The sequence below is a fragment of the Rattus norvegicus genome, chromosome 1, assembly GCF_021556685.1.
Source record: "Rattus norvegicus strain SHRSP/BbbUtx chromosome 1, alternate assembly SHRSP_T2T, whole genome shotgun sequence".
Taxonomy (NCBI): Eukaryota; Metazoa; Chordata; class Mammalia; order Rodentia; family Muridae; genus Rattus; species Rattus norvegicus.
In genome coordinates this window covers 190,435,745-190,452,320 of record NC_141534.1, presented here as the reverse complement: position 1 = coordinate 190,452,320, position 16,576 = coordinate 190,435,745, and the positions used below count along the sequence as shown (strand labels likewise).

At 39.9% G+C, this 16,576-nt stretch overlaps 1 protein-coding gene across 3 annotated transcripts in view; it reads right to left on the bottom strand.

The window, feature by feature from the left end:
* Positions 1–11,789, bottom strand: part of Rbbp6 (RB binding protein 6, ubiquitin ligase) — a 32,183-nt gene extending 20,394 nt beyond the window's left edge. For 2 of the 3 annotated variants that reach the window (XM_087559764.1, XM_087559772.1), the window contains exons 1-3: positions 10,594–11,789; positions 5,767–5,866; positions 3,066–3,102 (exon numbers count right to left, since the gene is read on the bottom strand). In XM_087559764.1, the coding sequence (XP_087415890.1) occupies positions 3,066–3,102; positions 5,767–5,866; positions 10,594–10,759 (303 nt within the window). In that variant the 5' untranslated portion in view covers positions 10,760–11,789. 3 annotated transcript variants of the gene reach the window in all.
* Positions 11,790–16,576: the final 4,787 nt, after the last annotated feature.

Genomic DNA, 16,576 nt, shown 5'->3' with positions numbered 1-16,576 from the left:
AAACAGATGTTCTTTGTTCCACACTTACGGACTGTAGGGTTCACTGTGTACCAAGCTTACATTTCTAATGTATAACTATAAATGCACAAGCAAAAGCTTTCTTGCTGCCTCTAAAAATTTTTTAAGGACTAATCTGAAGAAGCAGAAATTAGGAAAAAAATATAAATATCCTTATCCATAAGAAAGTCTAAGCTACTCAAGTTTCTTTGTACAGGGCTACATTTTAAATCACCAGGAATTACTCAGACAAGGGTCTGAGTAAACAGTTGCTGGAGCAATCAAATCTAACGTAATTCTGACCCTGTTACTTTCTTCCTTTTCTTTTATTATGAACTTCTTGAGTTCAAAGTGGTTTCCCACACAAACTGCTTATTTGGTGTTCCCACCAAATGATCTCTATACTATCTAATGACCTTATAGTCTAAGAGAGCAAATGTAGCAGGGCATTAAGACACAAGTAAAAAATGTTCACAAAGTTTGGCTGAAAAATTTAGGAATTTTTATTTCCTAAAACATAAATAGAAAGTGACTTCTCAGTAAAATTCTGTTAAACCTTCCATATTTATAAGATTTTAAAAAAATAATGATTACTACAGAGCTCACTGAAATTAACTCTCTTCTGTATTAGGGCCTTGTTTCTGGGAAATCTGTTTAGGCCAATTATATCTGAATGAAACTAAAAGAACCCAAACAATGTAATCACAATGTTTAGTTAGCAAGAACATCTAGCTTCGGAGTATCAGAGCAACATGGAAGGAAGGATGGCTAAGGTTTAGGGAATAGATAGTCATCTTTATCAGACTTGGCTTAAAATACCAAAAATGAACATGATACATGGTGATCCACACTTGTTATATCAGCCCTTGCAAGGCTGAGGCAGGAGGACTGCCATGAGTTCAAGGCTGGCCTAGGCTGCATACCAAGTACCAGACCAGCTAGAGTTGCTAAACGGCAAGACCTTGGTGTCTTCAAAAAAAAACAAACAAAAGAACAAAAAAAACAAAGTTGGGCATAATGGTAAAGCCTACAATCCCAGTACACGGGAGGTGAGGCAAAACTCAAGCGCTCAGGGGGGTAGCCTCCTATACAGAGGCTAGCCTGAGCTACAAGATCCAATCTCAAAATAAAAAAAAAAAATCCCAAGTAAATGAACATACTCTTCCTAATCACAATTTTAAAATGTTGTCCAGGATCTCTATTTTGCTTGTTAATATGTATACCTAAACCATCCTTATTCCTAAGTTATGAGTACTAGTCAGTGAACGTTTCCGTGATCCTGAATGTCAACAAAGCAGCAACCAAGCAAAAAAAGAGAGACAACAGATTATGTTATGTCTCCATCTCACTTAATTCTATCTAAAATTAAAACTGTTTAAGGCACTCAAAGGAAGAGAAATCTGAATAAGCTTACCATAAACTTTTTATAAATGTAATACAGACATGCCAGGGAACACACAAGGCTAAAAGAATGTTAACTTTATTTATGAACATGTGACTTGTGTTTATACACATGCTAATAAACAAAAAGGAAATAATTATTTTCAAGAAATAAAATTTCATCTGAATTAATTTAAATACTATATAAGAAGTTTATACAAATGTGTTACATTAGCTACTACAGTCACCGGGACAGTTTTCTAATTTGTGCTAGCATTTGGATACATAAAAATCAGTTTTAAACCAATCACCAGCAAAACAGAAACTTGGACAGTTTTTACAGCATTATGCTTTAAAAAACAAAAAACCCAAAGAATAAAAAAAACAACCCCCTCCCCCCAAAAAACTCATTTATCCAAAAGTGGGGAAAACTCCCGAAACACTGACTTTTTAATCTTTGAATCACTGTATTTAGTTAGACAGGAACTATAGCCCATATACTGTAGAGAACAAGATATTCTACTTATCACGTTTAAGATCCAATGATTCAAGGTTAGTGAAATGCCTCATACACAAACGTCAGTATTATTTTAAAAAGAGTAAAATGAAATAGCTAGCAATACCCCTGACTTCTAAATGAAGTTTTCAAATACTGTGTTTTGTGTACAAGTATTAATTAAGCCTGAGCAGCAAAATGTTTATAGAGAACCATTAAATTTATAGACCCCAATTAAAACAGCCCTGTGTTCTACACCTGTCCCACAATTTAGAAGTGGTGCTTTTACTTAAAAGCTCCAAGTCAAAATAGTGTCACACTTTGGGTTAACCTGTAGTTATAAAAAGATGTTACCCCAGTTAACAGGGTTGCTTTTGATAAGATACAGCTTTCAATAATCTGTAACTAGTGAAGCAGTTTAGTAACTTCTGAGAAAGGGAAACTTTCTACTTTGAACAGACTAGTTTGTGTATGAACTGTATAAACCATGAGAATCACTGGCATGTTTATGCAGTCTGGGTGGTGGAGACGCAATTTCAGTCTGTTCTGTATAGTACACGGGTACACAAAGGACCGGTGCTCAAAGGCACCAAATAAATAAAGCAAGACTGAGTCTAAAGCTGCATCAGAGGTCTCTCAAAAGCTCTCTTCTATGTGTTTGCACTTGAAGAAAGGATCAAATAATGTAAGTTCTGCATGGTGCTAATCCATTTCTGAAAGCCATCAATTAGGCAAGGAAAAAAACCTAGTAAACTAAGTGAAACAACGTGGAAATGGCAAAATATACACTCCAAAACAATTTTTTATTGCAAGAAACAAAAAGCACAAAACAGCCTGTACATACATACAAAATGCTAACTATAGACAGACAGATGCAGAACATGTTGTCATGTTCTTCAGTGTTAAACCTACATCATCTAAAAAGGATCATACATTACTGTACAACAGTGTCATATAGGGAGAGTGCTGTCATATTTAATATGAAACAGTAAAGGGTACAAATTACCCATTTCTACAGAGTAACTGCAAATTATACCACATATATATCCATATTCAACTGAACTGTCATCAAAATACAATTTGTTTACAGTGGGCGCTATGGTCAGTGGGTGTTCTAAGTGAGTTACTTCACTGAAACGCTATAAAGGTAAAAGCAATTGTGTAGAAAAAGGGTGATTGTGTTTTTACATACTGCTTTTGTAGTTCCCATCACTGGTTCAGTTCGACTTCTAAAAAATAAAACAGAAACAAAAACTAGCATTAGCTATTTATGAATTTCATATACATATGTATGTATGTGTATGCATATGTGTGGGTTTGCAGTCTCCTTTAGCCTAGGCCAGCCTTGAACTCACTATACAGTAAGGCCAGATCCTCTTGCCTCTTCCTCACAAGTGCTGGAATGTGTACATTGCCATGTATGACTAATAAATATTAATATATAGCTCTAAACTTACATCTTTAGGAATAATTTTCTTTTAATTAAAAAAGCTTTAACATAATTTCTGATATACTAAATAAGCAACTTTAATCACTATTTACTACTTCCAAATTGTTTAAGATACATTCATACTTTCTAAAAAATTCATATTGAGGAATTTTAAGAGTCTTATCAGTTATAACATATCACTTCGGAAAGGTACTGTACTTATAAACTTTGTGTTTTACTTATAATGAATTTAAAAAGTAGTCTTTCCTTTTTTTTGTAAACCTAGATATAAATTTCTACATACCCAATTTCTTAAGCAAAGCATTGCTGATATGTTTATAAATGGGATCTCTAATAGACTGCAGTGCTCAAAACTAGCTTTCAAATCCACATAGGATAATGATTATTTTAATTTAAAATATATTTTAAAGATGGTAGTGGTGGCATACACCTTAAATTTCAACACTCAGGAGGCAGAGGCAGGTGGATCTTTGTAAGTTCCAGGACAGCCACGGCTATATACACAGACTGCGTCTCAAAACTAGATAAACATTTCAAAACAATAAGCAAGTATTTAACAAAATTTAAGGTGTCTGGAAAATACAACATAGTCTGAAAATATTTTAAAATCCATTTCATGCTTAAGTATAATTGGACAAATTGTTGCTAGAAGAGCAGATAAACAAACCCAAAGTTTCTTTAGCCTAAATAAACTAGAAGGGGAGTCAGAAGTGAGGTCATCCTAAAGATTACTGTAGAGAAAAAATGACAGCACCTAAGCTCACACATAACTTTGAACTGCTGACAAAAATAACTTGAACTTTCTATCATTTGCTGAAACTGAGCATTTTATGAGGCAAACATTATCAATAAAAATTCTACATAAAAATTAAGCAATTTTATTTGAAGCACCTTCATGGCATGAACTTCTCTAGAGTTTTTAAGTACCAAAAGAATTTCAGAGATGAAATGTTTGTTATTTAGTTATTTCATTTTTTAAAAGACAAAGTCGTTCTATATAGCTATATGGCCCTGGATGTCCTGATACTTGCTACGTAGACCAAGCTTGCTATGTAGATCCACTTGCTTCTGTTTCCTGAGTGCTAGGATTAAAGACATATGCCACCACACCCTGCTTGTTATATGTTTTAAAAAAAAAAACCACATGGCAAGTGTAATTTCAAGCTAAGACATAGAAAATAATTCTACCTTATTTATGTATTATAGTTCTGCTGTCAATATAAAACTTTGAGATGACCATGCCTAGTGAAAAACTGTAATTTTAGCTACTCATGGGGCTAAGGCAGCAGGGCATCAAATTCAAGGTCATAAGAGCTATAGATTCAAATCTACCACCACCAGCCTGAGTGACTTAGCAAGAGGATGGGTCTGTCTTGAAAAACTGAAGGAGAAAGAGATCTATGGATGTGGTTCAATAGTAGAATGCTCAATACGAGCAAGGGACTAGGTTTAATCCTCACTACTGAATTAATAATAAAGAGGAATTGTTAAGGATATAGTTTTGTCTCTTTAATAAATACAAGTTCTAAAATACTCGAGACTGCTCTAACTTTATTTTAGTAATAAGTATTCATCCTATGCCAAGCACTACTTAATTCCTCATAGACAAGACTGAGGGACAGCTATCCCTACCTATTTATCCCCATAAATATAAAATTGGATGTAGAATTCTTACTCTCATCCACCATAGATAAAAGGATGCTCAAATCATTTACAGAAAATAGTATGAACTTTCATATAAACTCTGCAATATTCTGTATCTTAAAACATCTTGGGGTTGGGGATTTAGCTCAGCGGTAGAGCGCTTGCCTAGGAAGCGCAAGGCCCTGGGTTCGGTCCCCAGCTCCGAAAAAAAGAACCAAAAAAAAAAAAAATCTTCAGATTGCTTATTATTTAAGAAAAATGTGCTATATAAGCAATTGTGATTCTGTTACTTTGTACTTAATGCCAACAGGAGGTGGACAAAGGTTCTGAGCAGTGTTGCCAGTTGCATTCATAACCCTACTATAGAGAAATCCTGAGATGAGAATAATTTATTCAAAGTCCCACTAGTTTGAGGCAATAAATGAAGTCAAATATGAACCTGACTCATGAATATACTTATATACTCTATGGCCTTCGAGCCAAAACCTCTTATTGATAAAAAGCTTATGTTGGCATTACTTAATACCAGTAATGCTGTCAAAATATGTAAAACAGACCTCTATAACTCAATCATTTTTGTGGTGAAAACACTCCCTATGAAGCAAAAATGTTTCTTAGTAATAGCTCCCTTAACTATGAACTATGTCGACTTAGCCAGGAGGAAACATAGAAGAAAAAGAAGCAATCGAACTCCCGTTGCAGTTTTCATGATTAACATGACAAAATTTTAACATTAGTAAAATGTTTCAAAACCTTTAAAATAGGACATTTTTATAACTACATGAGCTTTTATACTCACATAACATATGTCTTGCTTGTAGACTTAACACCTCCAATAGGAATTCTTCTGACAATTACAGATGAATTTTTAGGAATGAGTGCATTATCATCAGTATATTCTGTAAACAGAGAATCAAATTTCTATTCAGGGATATAAGTTTTATGAAATGGGAAAACGTCAACCAAACATCAATTTTATGAAGTGAGCTTACAATACAAGAACACCAAAATCCATGTTTCTTGCAACTAGGAACTACTGTTAAAAGAAATATCCCAGTCCTAAGTGAGTTCCTTTAACCAATACAATATGGTTAGTCAGATCCTTGGCTCTAGAATGGACTTTATGAAACTCAATTTCCTAAGACTAAGCTACTTCCCAGCTCATTTAACCAAGTAATGCTTAACATGCAAAATACGGGGTTACTTGAAATGAGTGTACCTCCCAAGTCCTTAAACATGAGCTAAATATTATGACCCCTGTTCTCATGTAGCTTACTACTAGAAAAGGCAGGTTAAACATGAAATTATAACCTATTGTTTTTAAAATTAAAGAATGGACAGAGGCTAACACTTTGGATAGAATGTTGTTCTAAACAAAGTCCCTCTGAAGGACTTAAGTTTGTAAATGGAAAGAATGACAAGCCAGCCAGACACACACATAAGCAAAGGAGATGAACAGTAGTTACTCAGGAGAGCAATGTGAGGAAAAACAAGACACAAAGAAGACTGCAATGTTAAAGGAAATCAAGCAATGATATAAAACAAGTATAAGCTGTATACTGACTTATACTATTTCCATGTAAAACAAGGAAATCACTGGTGGATTTTCCGACAAGTGATGACAATTTACATTTGCATAGGAAACAAACTGAACAGAAACTGGGTGAGTGACTAAGAAGGCTGCTTTATGGTCCAGTGACAGCCAGCATTAGTAACAATGCTGTGGAGGCTGCTCCCGGTATGAACATTGCAATGGAGAAAGAAGAACTATGCATAAATTTCTATGTTCACAGCTTTGGCAAGTGGATATTACTTTTTGAGTAAATCAAGAGGAATGAGTAACATTTGTCTATTCTATAATTACAATAGTTCTGTAAGAATGAAATTAAGTGGACTTTAAGTATAGTAAAAAGATTTGTTAAGGAAGGAAAGAGTAAAATTATCAAGCAAACAATTTAAGAGATTCAAAAATCTCCCTTAATCCTACAACCTAAAACAAAATGGCTCATTTTTCCTGCCTTCAATTATTTTACATATTTCAGGCTTTTAATGTTTATCAATTTTACTACTTTTGGCCATCAAGCATTTAGTTATTCCTTGTTCTACAGCAAATTGACCAAGCAAGAGTTCTTTCAGCTGTTGACTATATTTCACAGGCATCCAATCAAGAATGATGCAATTTTCTAGATGTAGGCAGGTAAGACTATCATTATCTTGGACAGTTTCCAAATCCCAAGCAAGATGAGTAAGAAAAATTGGAAGCAAAAAATTGGGGTATTTTAAGTCTAAATAATAAACTCAAACTAAAGAGTGTCAAATATTTGGCTGCTTCTTTACATGTAACAACCCTTCAAGTGTATTCACAAAACTTTTCAAAGACAACTTATTAGTCAGATGGAGTGATAACATGCTTGCAATTCCAATACCCAGGAGGCTGAAGCAGGAGGATTGCCATTGAGTTCAAGGCTAACCTAGATTACATACAGCAAGATCTAGTTAGAACAAATGACTAATTTGATCAGCACAGTGCTGAACTATAGTGATAAGGTCAGGTGCCCCAACACCCCTCAAATATAAGGTTCCAGCTGGCTTATTATAGCACTTGCATTTACATGGTTTCCTAAGCCCAAGAGTATCTGACATATAAATCCTGAACAAGCAGTTCCTTTAGATTCAAAAGGATCAGGGGCTGGAAATTTAGTTTAGTGATAAAGCACTTGACTTTGCACCAGGAAGGAAAAAACAAAAAGGCTTACCACTGTACGTTTTTTGAGAAGTGGATAGAATGAAAAACAAGATGAATTTGAGGAATAGATAGATAGCCAGAGTAGGACTAAAAAAAAAAAAAAAAAAAAAACAAAACCCTTCATACTTAGCTCCCAACTCAACCAAGTTCAGCGTGAAAGTTCCTGGATAGAAGGGAGGGTCAGGGGGCTGGGGATTTAGTTCAGTGGTAGAGCGATTACCTAGGAAGCGCAAGGCCCTGGGTTCGGTCCCCAGCTCCGAGAAAAAGAACCAAAAAAAAAAAAAAAAAGAAGAAGAAGAAGAAGGGAGGGGTCAGTGTACTTTTGGTGGTAAGCCTAGCCTCCAAAAGTTTTATTCAAAGACCATTTGGGATTCATTGTAAAATAGTGTAGAAACAAGCAGAATTAAGTCCAAAACAGAACTCTGACACAAACATTTTAGTTTTACCAATTGTTCATGGTCCTTGATACCTGACAGATTTCTATAGCTAAAAGAATGTTTTACAGAAACATGGTATATCAGTAATTTAAACTCACTAAAATCGTCCAGTTTAATGTTTTCTTCTAGGGCCTAGAATCTAGGCAATCTAAAAAATTCTAAGTATCCCAAGCATTTATTTTGCAAGCCTTAATTCACTAGACGACTCTAAACCAACTGCCTTTTAAAGTGGGCCTATCTCTGTGCCTACAAGCATGCCTAGTGTCTGTGAAGCCAGAAGTCATCATCAGGGCCCCAGGAACAGACAGTAAGTTTTGAGTTCCCATGTGGGTGCTGGGAACACAAGTGGGGTCTTATGCAAGAAAAATACTCTAAGAACTGAGCCATCTTTCCAGTTCCTTAAGTTTCTGTATCCCTCCCAATGCCCTCCCCTAATCTGAGTGCATATAACAAAGAAAGCTCTCACAACTCTTTTCTTAACTAACCTAACATAAAACCTTCTTCAATTAAGGGCAGCACAGAGAAGAAAACTTGCTGTGAGGCAAAGAACTTCCCTGTACTTTAGGTTTCGGATATGTCCAGAACTAGGAAAATAATGCAAAGTCACATAATGTCAATTTGTGGACAAGAATTTTTCAGTCACAACTTATTCCAGTCTAAAAGTTGCCTTTAAATGTTGGTTGGCAGCAAGATGGAAAAATCCTAGCTTCAAATGATTCAGTTGTAATAAAAATGAAACCTGTGTAGATGATAATTCAGTGCCCAATATCCTGACATCATTTATACTATCTTTCCTTTCATAAAGATGCATTTAAATAGCAATGTAGCCAAAAACTCTTAAAGAAGCCATGTGTTTTATATACATCAATGTGCTGCTTTGTGGACTTTTTAAAGAGTTATTTCTTAGCTACTTATACCATAGCAACCTTTCTTCCTAAGTAGAGAGATATTACCAAAAAAGACAATGATCTAAAATGTATTTACTTTAAAGGAAACAGGCAATGCTCTTTTAGGATTAGCATTTACCTATATCTATACTACAAATGAAAAACTGGTCTTCTACCTGACAAGATTTGGTTGACCTAACAAACTACAGGTCATTGAGATTAAGATGAGGCCACACCCCAAAACACCACAACAAACAAACAAACAACTCCACACCTATCAAATTTAGCTTGGTGGAGCAGTCTGTGATACCAGCACTCAAGAGGCAGAGGAAAGCTGATCTGTGAGTCAGAGGCTAGCCTGATCTAAATAGAGAAGTCCATGCCACTAAGTAAGACCATGTCATAAACAAAACTCCAGATAGAACTCCATTTCTTCCCATACTATCAATGAATGTCACAAGTCTAATCTACTAGAAAGCATTCATCGAGCATCGTCTGAGAAAAAGAAACCAAACCAAGCTCAGAGTAAGAAGGTGACTGTGACATCACCACCATTCAAGTCCCAGCACCAATATGTTTTAAGGGGTGGTGGTGCACCCCTTTGACTTCAGCACTCAGCCACAGAGGCAAGAGGATCTCTGAGTTCAAGGTGGTGAACACCTTTAATCCCAGCACTAGGGAGGCAGAGGCAGGTGGATCTGAGTTCCAGGACAGAGCTACACAGAAAAACTATCTCAGAAAGAGACCCCATTATTACTTTTAAAATGAAGAACTCAAATATTATAATCAGCGGCTTACTTATATTCACATACAGTAGCACTCTTTTTCAGACACAGACACACACACACACACACACACACAGAGTGCTGGGGAAAGAACCCAAGGCCTTGCACTTTGAAACTTTGCTGAATTGTTCGAGTTAAAGTGTGGTCTAACACCCGCATTCCCCCACACACTTGGGGAGCTCAAACAGGGAGTTGTTGGGGTTGGAGGCCAATCTGGGTTACAGAATTCAACTTTTGAGTAAATATCTCGAATTCTGGAATTACACCTCAGAGTGTTTATCTCAGAACATTTTATAATACAAAACGAATTCCAACACTAATTAAATCCTCAAAAATGGCTTTTCCACAAGCAACCCCATATAAATTAGTAAAAGGGGGCATGCAAATTGTCATCAGCTCCAAAACAGGTAACTACTGCTGCCTTAACAAGTGGGAAACCTTACACAGGCTCTCCTCTCCCGATGAAAACAAGTTAGGGAAAGTTACAAAGCAAACACCCAACAGACTTAGATGAAAACAATCCCTTTCTCTTTTCAATCCATCCCCACAGTTAAAGAGGAGGAGGGGGCGACATTTTGAGAAGAATCAGCCTGAATGATCGACCCCATCATTCAGAAGGCCAGTTAAACTCCAAGATCGGGTACTTCAATCTTTGGCTATCAATGAAACGCTGTGTATGACAACGGGTAAGAATGGAAGTTATGCCTGTAACAAGCAACGTACAATACCCATCTCGACCCAATAAATAGCTTCGGCCCATGTGCCTCTTACCTTCTTTCGTCTGCGCGTTGGTGATCTGCAGATCGCTATCGGCAGCTTTCAGCTTTTCTCTCCCCATAATCTGCTTCTTTAAGTCGCAGAGGGAGATATGGAGCCCATCAAAGGTGACGGTGTCGTAGTTGAGTTTAGAGGAAAATTTATAGTGCACACAGGACATTGTGGCAAAGGATTCCTAAGGTTCAGCGAGGAGACGTGGACACTCTCAATATATGTATATTTATAAACTTAAGAGCAAAATATGTACACACACAAAACACTCAAAAGACAACGAAGGACCCTAAGGCCTCAGATTAAATACCCCCCAACCACAAGCGGGGGTTCGTGAGAACAATAATCCGGAACCCCCCCGTACTCAGAATCGCTTCATGAGGGAGGAGCAGGACGGGAAAAGGGGCAATCGAGGATCCGCCAACCGGCACAATGTCACCCGGCTGGGTCCCACTCGCTCATGCTAAGGGCCGGCAAGAGACGGGGGCAGGCGGTGCAGTCAGTAGCGGTCAGTCCACACGTTAGAGTCCGAATGACCCCGCGGGGTCAGGGGTCCATAGCGGCCGCACCTCCCGGCTAGTCTCTCTCCGTGGATGGGGGTGACCCAGGCCCCGGGAGAAGATTGCGGGGAGAGGGCCTAGGCCCGGAGTCCACGAGCGGCCTCTCGCCTCCTCCCGGCTTCCGGACGACCGGCGTCGGCGTCCCCAGGCCCAGGCCCCCACCGCACACACACCCTGGCGCCTGCTCCCCGGAGGCCACGAGCGGCCCGCGGCCTAGGCCGAGATCGCGCGGTCGGCGGAGGAGAGGCCTTCCAGCGGCCGCCCGGTTCGGCTCCGCCTCCCCCCCGCCGCCGCCTGACACAAAGCCGGTGCGGGGCCCAGCTAGGCCGCGAGGCCCTTCCTCACCACCCCGGGCCCCGGTTGGCGGCTTCGCTGGCCCCGGGGACACCACCGAGGCTGCCCGACTCTTCCTCTTGCTGCTCCTCGCGCTGCTCCCGCTCCTGTCGCCTCTGAGCCCACGACCGCGTCGGGAAGCCCGGAAACGGTCGGGCGGCGGCGAGGGCTTCGCTGGATTCCCTCTTTATTATTTTTTTGTTCTGCCCCCCCGGCTGCTCTCCGGCCCGCACCCTGCGCCGACGACACCTCCGCGCCAGGCACTATGGCGGACGCGGCCTGGCTTCGGGCGAGCGCCCCCACTCCGGGGTCTCTTAAGCAGGGACTGCAAGGGCCGCGCAGGCGAGGCGGGGCTTGGGCGTGCGCCGATAGGCGGGCCGGGGGCGGGACCGTCTGCGTCACAAAGCGCACTGGCCCGCCCACGTGACCCGGCGCTTTGTGACTCCCTGCGTGGAACCTGAGGCTACGCGGTGAACCGGAGAAACTATGGGCGTCGGGATAGAGGGGGAGGCGGACCGTCCCACCAGTCCGGTCTAAAAGGGGCGCTCAAGCGGCCACGGTCCCAAAGTGGGTGAACAGCTAATTCCACCCACGCACAAGTCTCATCACTGTGATGGCTGCTGTACCAGCGCTTACCAATTCCCCTCCCAACAGACTGCATACCCTGAGCTCCTCCAAAGCTGCTGGTGAGAATGGACCATCATCACCACCAGTAGCATCTTAAGAGATGTGTCCTACTCTTACCTTGTGTTTGGCACAGAGCTGCCCGCTGATGTTTGCAAATTCTGGAGCCCAGTCTGGGTCGGAAGTAACTCCGGTCTCCCAAAGACGCTGTCAGAGAATAAAGGATTTGTTGGATCGCTGTGGATTAAACCATGAATATATTTCCATATTTAAGACCAAGCCTGGCATATTTGTGCCTCAATACAGGGGTTGAATAAATGTCAAATGAACAACAGAAAAAAAAAAGTCTTCAACTTATAGAATAGAAACCTAGAACCGACGGGGGTGCATTTTTCGAATTTTCAAAGAAGGGAATGCTTGCCCGATTGCAGGGTCCTCATTCCCTTTTAAATTACAAAATCCCTTAGGAGGGTTGACATTCTTTTTTCTTGTGGCATGAGGGACATATTGCCTTTATAAATTCCTAAATAATAAAAATTACTCTAAAACCGTGCAATTACTGTCATTTACAGTGTCCGATGTCCGGGCTCTTTGAATTTCACAGGCTAGGCTCAGAGAAGTTCAGTAACTGAGAACAAAATCATACACCCAAGAAGTGGCAGAGTTTTCAGGAATTTCCTGAATGCCAACGCCCCAGATTCTGACAGAACTTGGTTTAAATCTTGTCAGAGAAGCCTTCCTAAAGCCATCTTATTAAGATAGTCGTTGCTTTTGGCCTTCTTAGCTGCAAAGGAATATACCTGTTTGTACTTTAGGGCTTTTCTTTTTTTATTACTAATTATTTTTACTTGTTTGTTCTGAGGTCTCACTATGTAGCCCAAGTCTGGCCTTGAAATCACAATCTTGCCTGTTTCCCGATTGTATTGCCGGGTTTTTGTCGGTTGGTTAGTCTTTCCCATTCTCTCACCTAAGAACATGGAATTTACCCAGATTTTTGCTACATTCCTAAGTCTTGAAAGAGTATCTGGACACTGTAGATACATTTTGATGTTATCTATAGAAACACTGTGGCAATGTTAGGTAACTATAAGGAATAACCCCAGGGACAGAAGCACAGCTTAAATAAGTCACCTATAGATTAATTTTTATAATTGATAAGTTTCTCCCTCTCTTGGTAATTCAAAATTTCTTGCTATATGGTCCACTTTAGAGTGAGTTTCTTAAAAACTTGAATGAATGTCAGGCATGGTGGTACCCATGAACTTAAGAGGCATAGGCTGGCAGATCTCAGTGAATTCCAAACCAGCCTGGAATAATACCTTTTAGGCCAACCAGAGCTATATAGTGAGACCCTATCTCAAAAAAAAAAAAAAATCTTTGAATGAAAGAGTACAGTAGAGTTGCAGAGGGATGAACTGGTTCATCTTTGGTAAGATCCAGGGGTGTAATTGTCTATGACTGTATTAAGAATTACAACAAAAAACAGAAAAACGGATATTCACTCAGCTAGATGGCAGATTCAATCCTCTCTCTACACACCATAGTTAATTGCTTTACCAAATCCAACAGCTGATCCATGAGACACACCCTGAGGGTGTCAGAATCTAATCAGAGGAGGAATTTGTGTCTCTGGGAAACACACAGTCAATAGGAGATGCTGAAGCTCTTATTCTCCCTCAGGGACTTCGTTTCCTGGATTTACAGGCACACTGAGTAGAAAGCATTAAGCTACCACAGAAATGTCCTCTTTTCATAGACATTTGTTTTTTAACCGTTTTGCTTTAGTGTGGTAATTTGCTACAATTAAGGAGCTAGTATCACTGTATTGTTATTAGCTGAAGTCCATAATTTACATCATAGCTCACTCTGTGTTAAATGGGCTTTGTTTTTGTTTTGTTTAAAGGATTTTGTTTTGTATTTAGGGCCTTCTTCATGCTGAGTTGGCACTCTTATGCTGAGCTACATCCGCAGCCCTGATCTTACTGATTTAGTCTCTCCTACCAACCTCAAACCCCTGCAGTTACTGATCTTTTAACTGGTTTCATAGGTTGGCCATATTTTCTAAAATGTTACACAGTGAGAATCACACAGTATCCAACCTTTTCACTGGAATATTGTCCAAAAAGGGTGGGGGATGCGGGGCTGGGGATATGGGTCAATGGTAGAGTACTTGTTTACATGTATGGCCTTTGGAAACACAAAAAAACCTTTTTGTTACAAGTTTTTCAGACTTTGTTTTTGAGACAGAGTCTCGTGGAGCCCGGGTTATCCGTCAACTTGTTTTTGTGGAGCTACTGATGACCTTGAACTTTTTGTTTTGTTTTTGGGGACAGGGTTTCTTTGTGCGCCCTGGCTATACTGGAACTCAGTTTGTAGAGCACGCTGGCCTAGAACTCACAGAGATCTGCCTGCCTCTGTCTCTGCTCAGATTAAAGGCAGCACTGATGTGGAAGTCAAACAATGTGTAGGTCTTTGTTCTCATTTCTACCATAGGTGGGTATCAAACCCTGATTGTCAGGGTCAACAAATGCCAGTACATGCAGAGCCATCTCAATGGCCCTAGACTTGAATTTTCTTAGTATCTATGTTTTATAATTTATATCAGATAAAAATGATGTTCATTTTTTTTTATTTTTAGAAAGCCCCACTCAATGTGTGTAATTCTGTGTAATTCCATTGGTAGATTGCTTGTCTAGTATGCAAGAAACCCTGGGTGTGGTTCTACTCAGCAACTAATAAATTGGACATGGTATCAAATACAAGTAATTCCCAGGTAAAGGGCATTATATTAGGGTTCTGTAGAGAAACAACTTATAGAATGAATCTCTCTCTCTCTCTCTCTCTCTCTCTCTCCTCTCTCTCTTTCTATCTATACACATATACATATAGATATATTTGGATCTATGTATGGGATTTACATATACGGGACTTATTAGAATGACTTACAGGATATGCTTCAGCTAATCCAGTGATGTCTGGCTATGAATGGAAAGTTCAAGAACCCAGTATTTGTTCAGTCGGTGAAGCTGGATGTCTCAGTTGGTCTTCAGTCAAAGCTAGAATCCCAAAGAAGTAGGCTGTACTGCCAGAGAAGGGATGCACTTGCTGGCAAGCCGAGAGGAAAAAGCAAAAGCATCCTTCTTCCATGGCCTATTTATACAGGTTTCCAGCAGAAGGTGTGGCCTAAACTGAAGGTGTGGCCTAAACTAAAGGTGTGGCCTAAACTGAAGGTGTGTCTTCCTACCCCAAGTTCCAGATTAAAGGAGCGGGAGAGGTGACTCTGTAGTTTCAATTCCCAGCAGCCACATGGCGGCTCACAACTATCTAAATAACTCCAACTCCAGAGGAATCTGACACTCTCACGACAGACATACATATCGGCAAAATGAATGCACACATGAAATAAATAAAATGAAAAATTAAAAAAAATCCAGATTAGAAGTGAATCTTCCTACTTCAAGTTAGGCAGAAAATCCACCGCCCCGCCCCCCCCCCCCCCCGCGCCGTGTGCCCTCCGTTTTTTATTTTTAGTTACTTTGAGTTGATGTAATCAAGTTGATAACCAAGAATAGCCACCATGACCATCCTGTCAGTCTCAGCTATACAGCAAAGTTGAATCTAGCCTGCTCCATGAGACTGCCACAGAAGAGAACACGAAAGACAGAAAGCTTGGCATACTGAAAGCTGAAGTCTTAAATTGACACTGCACTAAAACACGATAACTAGTTAGGAACTAAAGGGGACAAGAAAAGAGAAATGGACCCCTCTTCATGCTCCTGATTGATTTCTGTCACTCAGCAGCTGACATCCAGGGGTTTCAGCGTAGTTACCCAGCCACCTGTATATGAACCAGGCATGTTCCCTGTGTTGAGAAACATCACAAACAAGATTTTCAAAAATGACTGATGATCTCTGATCTAAGTTCATCCTGTGTATAAAAAAGGTATATATACCTGTAATCTCAGGAGGTGGAGGCAGGAGGATCAGGAGTTCAAAGTCGGCCTGGGCTTCCTGTCTAAAGGAAAAAAAGAAAAAGAAAAAGGAAAGGATTGCTTTGACTGCCTTATCCCTGCCATTGTTCCGTTCTCCAGTTGCAGACTTGCACAATACACCAAGAAAGTCTCTTCTTTGGAAACAGAATTCTGTGGATAAGAAAAATAACTCGGGGCTGGAGAGATGGCGCCTCAGCTGCTAAGAGCACTTGCTGGTTTTGCAGAGGATCGGAGTTCAATTTCCAGCACTCGCATGGCCTGACAGCTCACACACTCTGTAACACCAGTTTCAGGAGAATGAGCTCCTCTTCAGACTTCCACAGGTGCCAGGTACACGGGCAGTTCACAGACATTTATGAGGGTAAAACACTCATAGACATAAATAAAATAAATCTAAAATTGAAAAACAAAACAAAACAGCAAAGTAACCTAGGCCTAGTGGTGGCTTAGAGGTTAAGGGACTCTAGTGTACTTCCA